Consider the following 17,836-nt stretch of genomic DNA (forward strand, 5'->3'; position numbering starts at 1 on the left):
TGGAAGGAATCCCAATATCTGCAGACGGATCCGTTTCGGCCTTCCAGGCCTCATCAGTGCAGCTGGGGTATAGACCCAAACGAAACGTTCGACCAGCCTAGGTAGGGCCCAAACTAGTCCCACGACCATTAACGATTACAGAGCCAAACCAAGGCAATATATATACACAACCCAGGTGTGAATGCAAATATATACACACACTTATTTTATTGTTTTGTGTGCTGGTAAATATAGATAATTGCTTGATTGAAAACCTTCACATAAGCCTCCATTCCCAGTTATATAGCCTGGTGGACAGCTACAGATGTAGGAACCAGGAATATTTTCACATGAACCGATCACATCACAAGGCAACGAATCACATTCGTCGACATCTGCAGATATAGACATACATCAAAGCATAATATTATATAGCATAACATTGTGTAAAAGTAATATAGATTTTTAGATATTATTTACATAAGAAATTAGGTTTGATCAAAAAATTGCAACTACCCAAATATTCCTTTTTAAACTAGATATAAATGTATCTGCAAAAACAAAATAAGCCATATTTTATTTTTCCGATGGTCTACACTTCAATCTCTTTATCAACAAGCTAGTTATCCACGAAACCATCATTTCCTTTAGATAACTTCAATGCAAGTTAATTTTTTTTTGCATTTGCTGCCAGTGGAGTATAGCTTGGTAGGGTCATGTAGCTTGGTGGTGAATATGCTTGCCTTCTAATTTTAGGGCTCTGGGTTCAATTCCAAAATTTGTTTTTCATTAAACCAAAACCACTCCACTACTAAATCTGACCTAGTTTATGTTAAGAATCTTGTGTTTATATTTGTCTTGTGAAAGAAATTGCACCGATGTGGTATAGCTATATTTACTCTACTGGCTATGTGCCTAAAAAAATACAGTAGTTGTAAGGAAAATCAAACATTCTATATTACATATTACATATAAATAAATTTCCTTACCAATGCATGTATCATTACTCAGTGTATAGCCTGTGTTACATCTACAGGTGTAAGATCCTTGCGTGTTCACACAATTTGTATTTTTTCCACAGTTGTTATCTCCACTTTCACATTCATTCAGGTCTAACAAAAATATATATTATACTGTATAAACCACAATTTGTAAACAAATTTACACTTTTGATTACTGTATAAATTGAAATAAATGTTGCAATATAATATATATGTATTTATATGCAAGACATCAATCATTTGAAATATTTTTTAAAGAATTGATAGGATTATAACATCATGTTCCTATTTGAGCATTTGTATTATTATTTATCTATATATATATACTAAATAGATAAATAATAACAACAGAAATATATCATAATCATATACTGTACATATTTAATATTCAAAATAGGGTTGGTTTTGTATACTATATGAAATTAGAAAATATAACATTGTTTGAAGAACAAATGATGTGATATAATCACATCAACTCTATTAGTAGAAACAACTTTGTTCAAAATCGAATTTGAATCCCTGACCCATTTAGTTTTTTAACCAGTTAGGGCAAGAGGCGAGTTTGGTGCACACATTTATATTCTTAAAGTCAATTACACTCAATAATTCACATAAAAACATGATTAACTTTAAAATACAACTATACTGTTTTTGTTCCAACAATCTGATGTTAATGACATATTGGTAGTAGCAAAATAATGTTATCATATTTACACTTTGTCTTGGTCTATTTACTTTTGTTCCGTACTGTTATGTATTAAAAACAACAAAAAAATCACCATACCTTGATTTTAAAAACTTACCTATACACGATTGACCATTTCCAACGTATCCAGTGGTACAACCACAGGTGTAGCTTCCAACAGAATCAGTACACGTTGCTGTAACGCTACACGTGTGGGTCATCATTACACACTCATCAATATTTGCACAAAAAGTACCATTTCCAGTAAAACCGGCCAAGCAGACACATTTAAAAGAACCGTGAGTATTAGTACATTTTGCGTTCACGTCACAGTTGTCAGAATTTTGTTCACATTCGTTGACATCTGCACATGTGAAACCATCTCCTGAATATCCAGGTAAACACGTGCATGTAAATGAGCCATTGGTATTTTCACACATGGCTAGATTATCACAAGGGCTGCCAATACATTCATCAATGTCTAGGAAAACAAAGAACAGGAACAATACTTCCAGTCAAAGAAGCACTTTTACAGCTGTTTCAAACAGTATTTAACCCGTTTACTTTAGGTTATACGAAGCGTTTGAATAGGACACCAGAGTTTGCCATGCGTACGTTTAAGTATGTTTTGGATTGGAAATTTCTCACCAGTACAAATTATTACAGTAATACGGTGTTAACCACATTACTGCCTTACAGCATTGCCATGTTATATCACGTTTACATTAGGTTATGCAAGCAATTTGGGAAGAAAAACACAAGTTGCGTCTAAGTTGCTAAAATAAAACGCACTTTCTTAAGAAATATACTTACCTTGACACCCATTTCCATCACCGTTAACATCGACGTACCCGGGTAAACAAGGGCATAATTTATTTTCAAAGTATGTCTTTCGGTATATTGATAATAATAATAATAATAATAATAATAATACATTTCTGTTATGTTATAGTGTAAATTATTAAAGATTAAATCATTCTAAATTTTAATTAGGAATGAAAACTTTTAGTGAAGATGTTTTATGAGATTATTTTAGCCTCTAAGTTGCTAAAATAAAATACACTTTGAGATATACTTACCTTGACACCCATTTCCATCACCGTTAACATCGACGTACCCGGGTAAACAAGGGCATTCATAGCTTCCGTCAACATTTGAACACATTGTATTCTCACTACAATCATTTTCTTGAAGACATTCATTAATATCTAATATTTTGTAGAAAATATGATAGTACATTCGATTTTAATTTTGTTACTAATAATAGAAATAATAATAAATAGCAAAGAGTACACAAGTGTAAAAAACAATCACATTATGTCAATATCCAAAATTTTTCTAGATACTTTTTGCTTATATTTTATTTATTATTAGCTTTGTATAATTTACTTTCAATGTATGTCTCTCGGCATATTGATAATAATAGATTTCGGTTATGTTATAGTGTAAATTATTAAAGATTAAATCATTCTAAATTTTAATATATTTAGGAATGAAAACTTTTTAAGTGAAGATGTTTTATGAGATTTTAAATACTTGAGACTACCTGATATGATACTGTGTTTTCAATAAACGATATACAAACATACCATTGCAAGTTTTCTGATCATTTTCAAGCGTGTAGCCATCATAACAACTGCACTGGAAGCTATTTAGTGAATTTATGCATTCTTGTAGACAGCCTCCGTTACCAGTTTCGCATTCATTATGATCTGAAAAAAGTAGGCCCCCTATTATTCAAGGATTAATACACTTCCATTTTTCTGTTTGCTCAGTTCCTTACTTTTCTTTATAACTCCCAGCACAATCCATTTGTGTAAAATCAACTTTAATACATCACCTATGCTTTCTTTACTATCTGACTTTAACCATTTCTTTATTTAATTTTCTTTTCCATTAATTTGTGACTTCGTATTTTAAAAACAAAATCATATAGCAAAGACATTTTCTTTACTTGTTAATAAATTTGAATGATTGCATTATCATAGAAATATTGTTTGATAATTGCATAACAAATAAATAATTACTGTAGCTTACAATGCTCATGGTTCTAAAATGTACAATAGAATGTTACAAATAAAAATAACATGATGAATGGCTACCGTAGCATTTGAATCCATCTCCATCTAAACCTTCTGGACAACTATCACATGTTGCATTAGGACTTGGGGGTGGATTATCTGTACACAGAACGCCTGGATAGCATGGTTCTTCGGCACAAGCGTCAAAGTTTTCACTACAGTCGAGTCCCGTATATGCAGGATGGCATGTACATGCAACAATCTATAGAAATGACATCACAGTAAAATAATACAACTCAAATTTGAATATATAGTAAACTAAAGCTCTGTTTACACTGTCAAATTTTATGTGACAAATTTGTGTGATGTGCACATAATATGTGGCATGCTGATGTCATATTACTCCCAAATATGAGCATACAAAATTTATTTGTCACAAAAGAATGAAAGTAGTGGGGACAGAGAAGAAATCTATTAGAATTTCAATAGTTTGCTGGAATATTGTAGCTAAGGTCCCGCAAATTAACATCTCGATGAGATTTGATTAACAAATAAACCGACTAATCAGCGAGCATTTCATGTGATCAAAAACTTTTTCTCGTACATTTTAGTTTCCTTAGACAGCTGGTTGTCTACGCGAAACATACGTGAGCCTAGGCCTAGATGTCTATGCTTGGTTATAGATACCCAGATTTACATGAGCACTGCGCATCAGTGACTTGGCCTTTGCCGACAACTAGGTTGACTGAATGTGGCTTTTCCCTATTCCTTTGGGAACGAAATACAGAGGCTTTTACAACAATTTCCCCGCCTGTTCCATGAAATAGATAAACACTATGAACATATGATTCATTTGTATACCGCCTACCCTGAATTCTCTTTCTTAGAGAAGGTTGATAGCAAAGAAAATGGTCGCCAACTCGGTAAGTCTAGCCGTCATTGTCTAAGGTTTTCGTGACTTTGTGGGCAGGGCTTCACGTCCTTGTCGACATGTTAATTGACAGTGTTAAAACATATGCGGACATGTGCATTTGTAGGACAACACATGTGCTTCTTTGACACACACATATTCTTGGCACTGTTCTGTTGGTAGGTCAGTTGTTAAGTTGATTGATACTCCGACAAGGTCCATTAACATTGTTTGGCATATTTAATTATTTTGGTTGCATACATACACTGGTTCCTCTTAAATAATCACCCTTGTACAATCAACCCTAACTTACTGCAAAAGAGTTTTCCAAAACATCAGCATCGTCTTCAATATTGTCAAAATTACAAATACCATCGTTTTTGCAATCACACATTAGAACCAGGTATTCTTTCGTAGAATTTGCAAGACCGTCTGAGGCAACAATGCCAAGCCTGACCATGGATGTATCTTCTGGTGTCCATGATAACACACCCGCTGTGAAATTAATTTGTAGAAAACCATTATGTTGTTTAATGTAAGGTAAGATTAATTTAACTCAATGAATGGTGTTGGGAGTACACCACTACCTCTAGTAGTTGTAAATTGACCAATATACCAGGACAACACTATGTTTGTCTTCCTGAGTACATATTCCATATAGATATACTGCCACATAAATACATGTACTTTAGTTAATAGCTTTCAAATGCAAAATTTAATAGGAAAATAATGACAGTTACCAGACACTTAAATGATGTCATTGCTTGAGTCTTATCATTTTTTACAGTCTCACAGTTTTCTTTGCAGCAAATTTAAGATATTTGTAATAATAAAATACCTGTAAAGTCTTTTAAATTGCTATTATCTTTTTTATATTATAATGATCAATAATTTAATAAAAATTCAGCCTCTAAAATGTGTTATAATGTGCACAGCACACATTGAGTTGTATACATTAAATACTTAACGATATAAATTTTAAAACTAATACGTATGACAAAAAAAGATTAGAAACTTGGATCATCAATGAAAGTGTAAGAGTATCATGTTTCCTTTTAGGATAATGGATGACAATAATAACATACTTACTTGTTGGGTCAATTGAAGCACCAGCAATAGGTTCATAAAGAGAAAATATTATGTCATCATCGTTTTCATCTACAGCATTTACAGTCAAAGAGTAACTTTTTCCGACAATTCCATGAAAATAATCTCCACTGATTGCATCCGATGTATCATCTACGTACGTTATGTTTGGTGGATAATTCACTAGAAGAAAATTCAAAAACTTGATAATTAGCATAATAGATCATACTTTGATCTTCAAGGGTCCGTTTTATAATGCAGTGGTTCCTGTATTCATGTATTTATTTTTCTATAATTAATTATAGTATATTTTTATTTTTTTATAAATGAGCATCAGTTCTCATAATTTGAATGAGCAGAAATACCCTAATTCTGTTTTACAAATAGACATAGTATGTCCCGCTATTGTTATTATGCTATTACAATCCGTGTTGTTGTAACACTACCCGATTGTTATTATCGGGAAGCAGTTTTTATATATTAGTTTGGCAAGAAGAAAATAAGAAGGAAATTTTCATTTTCTTTTCCGAAATTAAAAACTTACTTAATTCGTTGACATCCTTTACAATATCCTGATTGGTCTGTAGTGTATTTTCCCCAACAGATAAATCATTTGTTGCCAGAGTGTCGTATAGACACATTTTGCTGTCTCCACATGCTTCAACTGCCTTGTCATACATGTCATTGCTGCTACTTGCTATCAATTCGCTTAGAAATACTGGTCTAAAACTCTCGTTGTTAAAGGTGTCATAAGATTCATCCTCTTTGTAAGTAAACAGAGATTCTGATTCAGAAATACGCCCTGAAAAATACAGATACCAACAAGGGTAAAAGTTATAATTTACAGCACTATACTCATACCTATCCTCATACCTATCCTTATATACGGCTGTGAAACATGGGTATGGACAGAGCGATTAAAGAGAAAAGTACAAGCAGCAGAAATAAGGGTTCCCAGACTTATTCTTGGATAAATATGGATATTTTTATTTTTTTATAAATGAGCATCAGTTCTCATAATATAATCAGAAACGCAAGAATTAGAAACATCTTGGACCTAGAGTCGATTATAACAATCATCGAACGGAATCAATTAAGATGGTATGGCCTTATAAAATGAATGTCCCCAACAAGAGACCCAAGAAGGATACATGATTTGAAACCACAAGGGAAAAAAAAACAGTAGGAAGGACGAGAAATCAATGGCAGGACGGAATTAGAAAGATCCTCACAAGAACAGGAAAAGACATAAATGAAGCAGACAACCTATGCCAAGATCGTGCTGCTTAGAAAGCAATAGTCAGAGTTCCAACCGACAGACTAGTGATGGTCTATGGGCGTTTGGGTGAGAAGATCAATTTTTAAAAGAAAAATACAATGTTATATTTATAAAAGAACTTTTCACTTACATGAATTTCCAAATTCAAAAAAGTCGGCATCGGTTAGATTTTGTCCAGATTCGGGAACGAGGACAGTTCCATCTCTCTTTTCAAAATCATTTGTTATATTGTCATCCCAGTTACCTAAAGTTAAATATCTTACACATTAACTTAGTCAAATATGCTGTGAATTGTCACTGACAACAATTTCAATGTTACAAACATGGATTATGTACTGATGAGTTCAATCAACTTTATGTTGCATAGTAATTGGGGTCATTACTAGTTTTACTTTTAGTCATAATCCCAATGATGTTTTTTTTTCTTTTTATTATTTGTATTGTACTGTATACCTTTATTATTTCCATCATGGAATAAATGTCATTTAAATGAAAATATAAGAAAAATAAATTAGTTTAGCTTTGAATGATTTATTTCATTTGCTGTTCAAGCTTTTTAATTTATGTGTAGAAAAGTCAAGTACAGGGTCTAGATAATAGAAATAAGAACAAAAAGCTAATTATTATTGGCAAAAATATGACACCATACCTAACAATCCCTTAGCTTTGCCTTTGTAGTTCGCTGTGGCTTGGAAAATTACATTCAACATTCCAGCAGAGACGGCTACTGAAAACGATACATCACTAGACCAAGATGTTAAATATCTGTCTTCACCATTGACATATTCTCCATCTACAAGTTGAATGCTGAATGTTGTATCCATAGCACTTGTGTATGCTTCTGCAATGCAAATAGTTGAATCATTCAAAATTGGATTAAAACATTAATATCAAATAAATGCAGTTGCACACATGTTTTAAGACTGATTTCCTTAAAATCGCTATACTGTTGCCACAGACAGTGCAATCGTAGTACTGCGTAGCAGTCCCTGACGCAATTGGGAAGGCTCCCCGATTCGACCGACCAATCAGCATCACCGAAAGCTGTCGGCGATAGCGTTTAGCGATTGTATGGAAACCACTGACTTTTATTATTAAACAAAAATATCATTATATAGTTTGTAGTACACTACCTTCAATCAACTGAGTCTTGTTAATACTTGTACCATTTACAAATATATCAATGTCTGTTGCATTTTCAGTTATTCTCATCTCAACCTGTGTTTTAAATTTATTACTATAAATTAGTTACTGTAACATAAATGTACTTCACATATTGTATCAAAATTGCATATATGACTGTTGCATATATGACAATTATAATTGAAAAAAGAGATTAAAGAGCATGGATTTAATATTCTACCTTAGTACCATCGTCGATAGCACCGGCGAATGATGTGAATATGGTAGCGCCTTCAGAAGTATCTGTTTGTAAGATAGGTTGTTCCATTCGACACTGTACAACAAAACGACGACCATCATCAAGCAGCACCTGTTCCAAAATGAACTCGCCAACACCATTAAACGTATATTCATAACCATCCAGTGTTGTCATATGAGGATCGCCAAACATCCATCCTGATCAAGAATAAAATCAAAGTTTTCAGTGGCATAGCCAGGTGGGAACAGGTCCTAGCGTAATGATTATGAGGTGCCAAATAACAAAGAAATATTGAATTATATATATTAAAAAATGAGTTATATGCATAATTTTGTTAAACAATGACGGTACATTTGGCAACTCATAAATGTTTACTTGAGATAGGGGAAGCCCTGGAAGCTCTGAAATTTTCAGGTGCCATATTTTGAAATCAAAGAATAAACATTATAGGACTCGGTACTTTCTTATTACTGGATTCACATTTGTCGTAATTGCTTCTTAATTACCAACCACTGCCCCCACCCCCTCCTTAAATCAGGGTAGTAATAAAAACTAATAATAATCCATAAATATTTCAACAGGTGCTTATGTGGTCCCATTGAATGGGACCCTAATAGCCCTGGGCCCCAGTGTTTTGCACTGGATGTAATGTCCATCCCCACACCAATGAAAATTGTACATATAATCAACTCCATATTCAAATTGAAGTTTGTGACTAATGAGGCATAATAATGTAAAAATGTATTACCAGTGTTCAGTGGAAGGTAACCATCGCATGATGCACGAGGACGTTTCTCTTCATATAGACCGCAAAAATAAGGATCTTTGGAGCCTGTACAACAATAGTAACGCGACTCCATATCTCCCACTAAACAATAAGAAATATAGCCTAACTAATCAGTTGATTGTTTTAAGGAAAAAAAAACTGTAAAATAATAATAAACAGAAGGTCAGTTAATAATCCAACAGCACTTTTCCAATAATAAATTAAATGCTGTTTCTATATCAGCCCACAACCCAGAAATGTGTACATATCCAACAGGGGTCGGATTTATATATTGGACAATACGAATGATGCTATTAACAACAAAAACAATAATTATAATAATAATAATAATAATAATAATAATAATAATAATAATAATAAATGTGATGATGATGGTAACATTATCCGAAACTTATTTTACTTCTTTATGTTTATTGTTTAAAGTATAAGAATACTTACAATACCACTCGGTCCAGTTTCCATTCGGATGGTATCGTTCAAGATAACTACTTAGCCAATAGGTGCCATAACCTACAATCAGTGACTGGTCTCTACGGTAGCAACATCTAATTCCCGCACCCGTAGGTGATGGTGTTGATGTTTGTAAACAGAAAGACGATCCTATTTAATATATAAGAGTAACCAGGTCTTAACATCTATTAGCAGGCATGATATAATTTACTGAGAATATAGTGTATATATAAATATAATCTATTTATATCACAGTACATTAAAGCCTGGTTCTCACGAGAGCACTAGTATCCGGACTGGAAGCTAACCGTTAGCGCTAACTGTTAGCACCTGCGTGAGAACGCCCGATTGGTTAGCGCTAACCGTTAGCAATATCCGGATACAACTAACGGTTAGCAAGCGCTATCGGCTAGCAAGTTGAGCACGTTTTTGTCATCAACCAATCACACATACGCGTTTAAAATTTCCGGTTTCTTATTGGCCAGTGATTCGATCATCATATTTTTGGTATCCGGATCGGGATGTTCTCGAATGGACGTATTGCAGCTAACGGTTAGCAGGATCTGGATCCTGCTAACCATTAGCAGCTGTGTGAGAACACAGCCATTATAAAATAATTTACCATATTGGTAGACAGATTTGATGTTTTTGTTACTAAGACTCATCATACATACTTGTACTTAATTTATTTATTATTATTGTATTATTTAAAACAATCCTGTGTATATTAATGGCTCACACATTAACAGTTGATACCTACGTCTTCTATTAATTCTATTCAAAAGGTCTTCATCCAATGGGCTGCTACTGCTGGCCCTTCCTGCTGCATTTCTACCATTGCCATATCTTCCATCACTTCTTCCTTGCCCAAATGCACAGGGGCATGTACCTAACCGGAAGTCCCATTCCGATGGATCGGGTTGTGTCTGGTACCAATTCAAACATAATTGTTTGTAGTTTATTGTCCATGGATAATTTCTTTCAACACGAAAGATCCATCTCGCTTTCAAGCCAGTGTTACCCGTATATTGGTCAGGTCGATATCTCGACATTTCATCAGGGAAACTGAATTGCTCATTAACGCTCTCAACATTCTGGGAAAATTTTACATTATAACCGATGATGACATCCAAGTCTTCTAATACCTCAGGTGCCCATTTCATTTCATTAATTTCATAGTTGAAGAGAACGAAGCCATATCGACCATCTGTTACCAATGCAGCTTGGAATGTGTTCGTCTACAAAACAGAATATCAAAATTATCGTAAGATCAATTATTTTGTACTAGCTGTAGACATACTGCATAAATCAAGTGATCAGATATGTACTAATAAGTGTCACAGCAATGGGTCTTTCCGGAATGTCAACCAAACCTAACAACTGACCAATCAGAGCAAGGCCATGAATACGTGCATGTCTCACAATCACATGTATGCACACTGTTGAGTCATGGGACCTTATCAACAATTAGGAGCGCAATTTGGCCAAATATGCATATGCAGAGAATGTAGTGCGCCAGGTAGAACGGTCACGCATGAGTGATTTCGTTCTATCGCCGCGTCGTCGCACAAATCGAAAGCTCCTTTTCATGGATTTCAAAAACAGCACAAACAATAAAAATATAAAATTTATACTGTTTGACATGTCGGACTCCTGTCGGCAAAAATCTGGAGCCACCACTGGGACATTCACAGATTTAAAATAATAAATTTTCAATGTTTGACAGGTGTTTTATTCCTATTTTAAGGTCATCACCAAAGGAATGTTAATATTTGAATGTTAGTTGACTGATATAAGAAGTACTTAACAGGTTCAATTTATATTTTATAGGAAATAACATAAATATGCAAAACATTAAATATCTATAATATCACATTTTAATATGATGTTAAAATCAAAGCAGAGAACTAGACTGCAAGAATGAAAATCATTTGTATCGACCTACATTTTCCCTGTTACTGAATGCAGGAACCTGTGGCAAGTTAACCCATGTCACTAGAAGCATCCAATTGGCTTCAAATGATTGTTTATCAAAGTAATTTTCCTCTGAAACCGTCGAATTTCGAATATTTTCTGTTGCTGTGCGCAGCATAGCCTCAGTGTTGTTTGTTGGTTCTTGAGCACTGTACACCTGTTGGCAGTAAGTAAAAAATACTTACTATATGTAGTCATAAATATATTGTAAAATACATGAAAGAAAATGTTTCTGGATGCTGGTCTAACTGTCTTAATGCTTGCAACAAAACATTATAAGAACACTTTCATTGTCACATGAATGTTAAATAATGGACTGATAATGATTAAACAACTTAGAAAATAATAATAAATATGGTTTTTATCTCTTAATCTATGTTCATAATTTAATGTCCCAATGTAGATCTACAACATGGCCGCAAGTGTGATATAGGGTTATAAACCATTAGAGACTATTGAGGCTTTCTAATTTCCGTATTGCATATTATCATAAGATTTAAGTCTTCCAAAAATTAAATTTTCTGTGGTAGCTGGGTGAAAACACAAGTATAGATATTATTTGATAAATTAGTATAGTATAAAATCATTAGGCCTATAAGGGCCTATAAGTACTGATCCAATCAATTCTCCAATTCAACAGTGACAATAACATTATTTTAGGTAAGAGATAAGCTTAACATTTACCTGGTAGAATATATCTCCATCAGATCGCGAGTTATCAGCATCTGCCCAGAACGGTGCAATTATTTGTTCACTTGCGTCCGGCTGGAAACCACCCCTGGTCGGATGCGCAAAGGCGAATTTCTCGCTATTGATGGTTGAAAGTACTACCACACCGTTATCAGTGAACTGAAAATACATAAGAATTAGTTCTCATAAGTCCAGAAATCTCACAACACAGACTCAAGCTGGGCACGCATGTGTTAAACTACCGGTCGTTAACCGACAACTCCACCTCCACTTTCTGCGAGGGTTTGACGACGCACTGCGACATTTATTGATTGCAGTAGCAGCAGCTTTAGTAGTAGAAGTAATAGTAGCTGAATTTAACTATAGTAGTAAATGTGAGAAAATTGGAAAGGTATTGACCATTCTTTGATCAAACTTACATATATTCTATAATAGAAATCGCTTCCATAAGGGAAGCCAGTAAGAGGTTCTATGTCCGGTGAAATGATGTCCAGACCTGGACCGACTGTTTCCAAAAGGCTGATATCGCCATAGTCAACTCCAAATGGCAGCATTGTAATTTCTACAAATGAAATATTATATTTGTAAGGGTATGACAATATTTTCTAATACGATACGATACGATATGATACGATATTCTTTATTGTCATTTGAACAACAGGGTACAAATGAAATTCAAGGTACAATTAAGATAGTAGTCATTATAAACACAATTTTAATTCTAAAAAAATGTTATACTTCCACATAATTGGTTATCATTTCAGTAAAATTGAACTACATTTTCATTTTATACCAGGGGTAGATCCAGAGATGTCAAAAAAAAGAGGGGGGGGGGCCAAAGTTGGGTCAATCAAGACAACACTCTCCTCTGGGGTCTAGGGCAATATGTGTTCTAGACGCCCGAAAATAACATTTGAGGCGTTTTGGGCTATCCTTTTTTTCTTTCTTTTTTCTTTTCTTTTTTTTACCTTCCAAAAGTGAGGGGGGAGACAGGGCCGGGCCAACACCCAGCCAAATCCGCTCCTGTATACTGTTTACAACTTTATTGTATATTGTGTTATTGTCAAAAAATTTTATTGAATATGTATTTATCTTACCAACACATATTCTTCCATCTCCACGATAACCAACGTTGCAAGAACAAGAAAATGTGCCCTCTTCATTTTGGCATAATCCAGCGGGAGATGCTGAACAGTCATCTGTGCCACTTGTGCACTCATTAATGTCTTTAATTCAAACAAATTAAGTATAAGCTTATATTTTTCTTTTTATATTATTATTTGTGTTCAAAGTATAAAAATATGAATATCACATTATTAGGATGACACAAACCTTTGCATGATTTTCCATTGCCTTCATATCCATTGAAGCATGAGCATGTATATGATCCTAGTGTGTTAGTACACGTAGCAAAATTGGAACAATTGTGCAGATTCTCCATACATTCATCAATATCTGTTGACACCAAGAAAAGATATTACCGTTAAGATAATCCAGAGCCGCCGCAAACTTAGTCGGGGGCCAGTGCGCACAAATCTCGCAAGGCTCAGCCTTGCTACACGAGCGACACAACGGACACTCCGAGTGCCGGTCGAGCTTAACACTCGGTTTGGGGCCCCCACACGCTGAGCACAAAGACTTGTGAGCGGACATGCCGATCAAGACTACAAAAAAAAGGATATCTTGTCAACCACAAGTTGAAAATAAATCCAAGGCAAAAATAAATCCAAAGCAAAAATAAATCCAAGGAGAACAGAATTGCTTGAAAAGTCTGCTAGAAATTTTCAAAGGCTAGATGTATCCGACTTCGAACAACGTTGAAAGGGGGAATGAGGACGTTTGTTAGGGAGACGGTTCGCACGTGGCGCCTTGGGTCGGACTGTTCCATTTTTTTCGAAGGGGTGTTCCGTTTCAGGAACAATGGCAATTAGTCGGTTATCCAGGTAAGTATTCACGAAAGGATAGGCTTTCTTCAAGCTTATTAAGAGACTGGGTTATCAAGATTCGACTTTCTGAAAGATTAGATACTTGATTTAATAAAACACTGGGGATGCAATTTAGCTTTTATTACTTCAATTCCAATTCAGATTAATTATAATTGTTATATATTTTGGGTACACATAAAACATTTGTTTTTCTACTTCAATTCATAGAGTACAAGAGGCAGTACAAGGAAGACATATCTGTTGGCACAATATGATAAATATATAAGTAAATATATATAAGTAAATATATTCACAGAGCAATAGAAAAATGTACAATACGAATCCGAAAGTTTTTTTACCTATCAAAGTAGTTTATACAAAGCTTTTTATTGTTGTAAAGCATCTGCAGTCTTTTAAAACTAAAAAAAAAAAAAAAAATAATGCCTCACAAAGAGACTTTATTTGAATTAAGTGATCAGCAGCCTCGACTAATATAATCATGCTTGGCACTGAAGGCAGGCTGAAGAATTTACATATTATTCACATATCAGTGACGGTGTAATGAAAAGGCAGTAGGATTAAGTTTCATCACTCTCCCCAAACCCCCGCCACCCCAACTCATCTGTAACCTCTCATAGCAAAACAAGAAAACACATAAACATTTTATCCAGTTTCTCTAAGGCACCACTGGCTAGATTCGAGCTTACTCTCCTCCGATTGAGATTGACAGATCCCTGGTAATTCATAATACCCCACCGAGTAGCTACCCCTAACAGTAAGCAAATGTCGGAAATAGGGATGTCAATACTACCTTTGCATACAATGGATGTAGCACTGTATTGCCCGTCCAAACAGACTGAAGTTACGTTGCTATTTTCATCGGGCCTAAATCCACTGTTGCAGTAGAATATAATATTTTCACCGTGTATCGTCGATCCCGATACAGAACCATATATTGGATCCATTGGTAAGATGCAATTCTCTGCATAGGAAAAAATTATAGTAATCTGTCAGTGTATGGCTACCTCATGCTATTGCAAAAAAAAATTGTTCCAAAAAATAGTTGGGCTTCCATAGTGATTGCAAGGTAAATAAAGTTACTAGTACTTGTGGTCACTGTACACCAGCAGTTGTTTTATATTTGTAGAGATTTTGTTAAAGGATAGGCCTATGAGTTGTTTTTAATGAGGAAAAAAAACCTTTATGCAATGTACGCCATTATACGCCAGTTCTCGTAAGCTTTATTGATCCTTTATAGCCTACAATAATTATATGTATATTTATGTCTGATGACTAGCAGATAATTTTCTTTGTTAAATTGTTCTACTGCTGTGTTCCCAGGTTGGGGCTATTTGTAAATCTGAGCCAAAGAGTTTTTTCACCAAGGTAAATCTGGAATTAGCATCCACTTCACACTCAATCCCCTCAGCAATACAAGTCAAATTTTAAATTCACCTGTTCTAATAATTAACTTGTAACGTTTACACAGCAGTAAGTTGCTTTACAATTGTTTCATATGATTATTATGTTGTTACTACTGCTATCTGCTGCTGCTACTACTATCTCTGATAACAGAGAAAGGTATATTGACTATTAGGTTCAACGTCCTCTTGTGATAGGAATATTCATTGTCAATGAAATGTATACCAAAATTCAAATCATTATATATACCTAAAATATAATAGTATGAGTTGTTTTGTTTCCCTATTTAATTCAAAATCTAGATCAAATTGCATATATAGAACATTATACCATTAAATTAAATAATTATGAAAGTATAAGCCGTATAAATCATTGCGTAGTTTATAACGTTTCAAGTAACAACAACGTAATTAGCAATCATGTACATAAACAAAATTACTGTAGATATTGAGAAAAGAAACACACCATGACAGGTTGGTAATTCTGACATTTTCCCATTATAGCATGTACTTGAATCAGGTCCAACCATGGTGTATCCACTGTCACATACAATGTACACTGTGGTTCCATTTCGGTAATTAACGTAATAGAATGATTCGATAAGATCACCATTTTCAGGAGGATCTGGTACTTCACAACTTCCTAAAAAGAAAATTAAATTTTTTGTAACATTACCTAACTAAATTAAATTGCTTTGAAGTTAAGGTCAGTTACACTGACAAAAAACTGCTATCATAATGAATATACAAATACAATTATTATTAATAAAATTATGGTTTGGAGTGAAGTAGTGAACTTTTCGAAGAGTTGGACTACATCCCAACCTGAAGCGGAGGGTGGTAGTCCCAAGTCAAGGAGAGAAGCTAAATTTACCACTGTAGCGAAGTAAAGCTGGCCAAATCCAATTCCGTTCTTTGTGATCGATAGACGATGCGACACTGTCTGCTGATTGTTGGTGGCAGCCTGAACAGATCATCAGCAAAAAACGATTATTTGCGCGCGCATCGTCGCGTTGTGTTCTGCATAGAATCGCGTCGGCCAACGACCAATGTCTCAGTGAGTGCCCGGCTCACCACCATGTTGTATTTGTTTTTAAATTAAATCTTGCTTTTTCCTCATGTGTGCAGTTCGCATACGGTTTATGTAGCCAGACATGAGACCTGTGTATCATTTAGTCAAGCAAATATGTTATCCATGCTTTGGCTTTCTTAGCATTCTTGTTATTTGTTAGGTCTTTATAGTACATTGGTATTATCTGCATTATTCTCATCATACTTCTACTGGCACTTGATGGAGGGTGATGATAAAAAATACCGTATATTCCTGTGTGGTTTAAATTAACCCATCTGAGTACAGTATTTACAAGAACTAATCCAAAGAGTAATGAACTATTTCGCTAAGCCCCATCCCTTGAACACATGCATATGTGAGTCGCGCATATTTCTGGCGCTGTTCTGATTGGTCAGTTAAGTTTGATTGACACTCCGGAAAGGTCCAATCAGCTTTTACAACAAATATGAACAACATTTACCTGCACAAACCTCTATTGATTCATCATAATTGCTTATACCGCAATCATATATATAGTAATCACATGTGAATTCATCATATATACAAGATCCATACAAACATCTGAAGAAAGTAGGTGGGCAAGTAACTAAAAGAAATTAAAAAGTTAAAAATAACTATTACAATTATTACAATATATTACATATATATTATAATAACAAATAACCATTACAAGTAAAGTTTTAATACTTTAAAATTTAGAGTATTTATGTATGCCTATATTTTTGTATGTTAAAAACTAGTAATTAAATCAAATACTTCGTCAAATAAAAATTCAATGCACAAATGACATCCTATTTATTCAACCAAATATAGGCTTATAAAAATATATCACTAAAAGCGAAAGGTAATGTATTAATTGCTAAAATATAGATCAGTTACAGTTAACATTTAACTACGTTTCTTATTTGACAAAGAAAGGATTTCAGGCCCATGCCCCATAGCCTATCAGTCTAGCTAGGCCTTTGTACAAAATATTATTCAGGCAGCAATTAGTACCTCTACCAACCGTCGAACAATAAAAAGGGTAGCATACACGTATTCATCATTGTGAAGATAATCAATTACTAGTAACAGACTTTTAAAAAGACCATTATATTAAACGCTAATTACTAATCCAATCGTGAACACTGGGAAAAACAAAAAAAAATAAATAAATGTGAAGAAAAGCAAATAAT

The 17,836-nt window shown here is 34.2% G+C and overlaps 1 protein-coding gene and 1 long non-coding RNA gene across 2 annotated transcripts in view; one reads left to right on the top strand and one right to left on the bottom strand.

Annotated features, from left to right (window-relative positions):
* Positions 1–17,836, bottom strand: part of LOC117118081 — a 49,912-nt gene that overhangs the window by 22,755 nt on the left and 9,321 nt on the right. The window contains exons 19-42 of the mRNA XM_033262577.1: positions 17,122–17,247; positions 16,056–16,232; positions 14,980–15,150; positions 13,576–13,698; positions 13,341–13,469; positions 12,663–12,805; positions 12,238–12,402; positions 11,525–11,710; positions 10,340–10,817; positions 9,568–9,729; positions 9,091–9,210; positions 8,325–8,539; positions 8,095–8,179; positions 7,611–7,802; positions 7,092–7,205; positions 6,227–6,484; positions 5,686–5,865; positions 4,910–5,091; positions 3,768–3,948; positions 3,255–3,377; positions 2,745–2,873; positions 1,784–2,146; positions 969–1,091; positions 255–374 (exon numbers count right to left, since the gene is read on the bottom strand). Coding sequence (XP_033118468.1) covers positions 255–374; positions 969–1,091; positions 1,784–2,146; positions 2,745–2,873; positions 3,255–3,377; positions 3,768–3,948; positions 4,910–5,091; positions 5,686–5,865; positions 6,227–6,484; positions 7,092–7,205; positions 7,611–7,802; positions 8,095–8,179; positions 8,325–8,539; positions 9,091–9,210; positions 9,568–9,729; positions 10,340–10,817; positions 11,525–11,710; positions 12,238–12,402; positions 12,663–12,805; positions 13,341–13,469; positions 13,576–13,698; positions 14,980–15,150; positions 16,056–16,232; positions 17,122–17,247 — 4,245 coding nt within the window. The remainder of the gene's footprint in view (positions 1–254; positions 375–968; positions 1,092–1,783; positions 2,147–2,744; positions 2,874–3,254; positions 3,378–3,767; positions 3,949–4,909; positions 5,092–5,685; positions 5,866–6,226; positions 6,485–7,091; positions 7,206–7,610; positions 7,803–8,094; positions 8,180–8,324; positions 8,540–9,090; positions 9,211–9,567; positions 9,730–10,339; positions 10,818–11,524; positions 11,711–12,237; positions 12,403–12,662; positions 12,806–13,340; positions 13,470–13,575; positions 13,699–14,979; positions 15,151–16,055; positions 16,233–17,121; positions 17,248–17,836) is intronic.
* The window catches only part of LOC117118084, a 22,949-nt gene that overhangs the window by 3,392 nt on the left and 1,721 nt on the right, over positions 1–17,836 (top strand). The gene's annotated exons all lie outside the window — the stretch shown is intronic.

This window comes from Anneissia japonica, unplaced genomic scaffold, assembly GCF_011630105.1.
Source record: "Anneissia japonica isolate Jap-2015-1 unplaced genomic scaffold, ASM1163010v1 scaffold287634_len692169_cov176, whole genome shotgun sequence".
NCBI lineage: Eukaryota > Metazoa > Echinodermata > Crinoidea > Comatulida > Comatulidae > Anneissia > Anneissia japonica.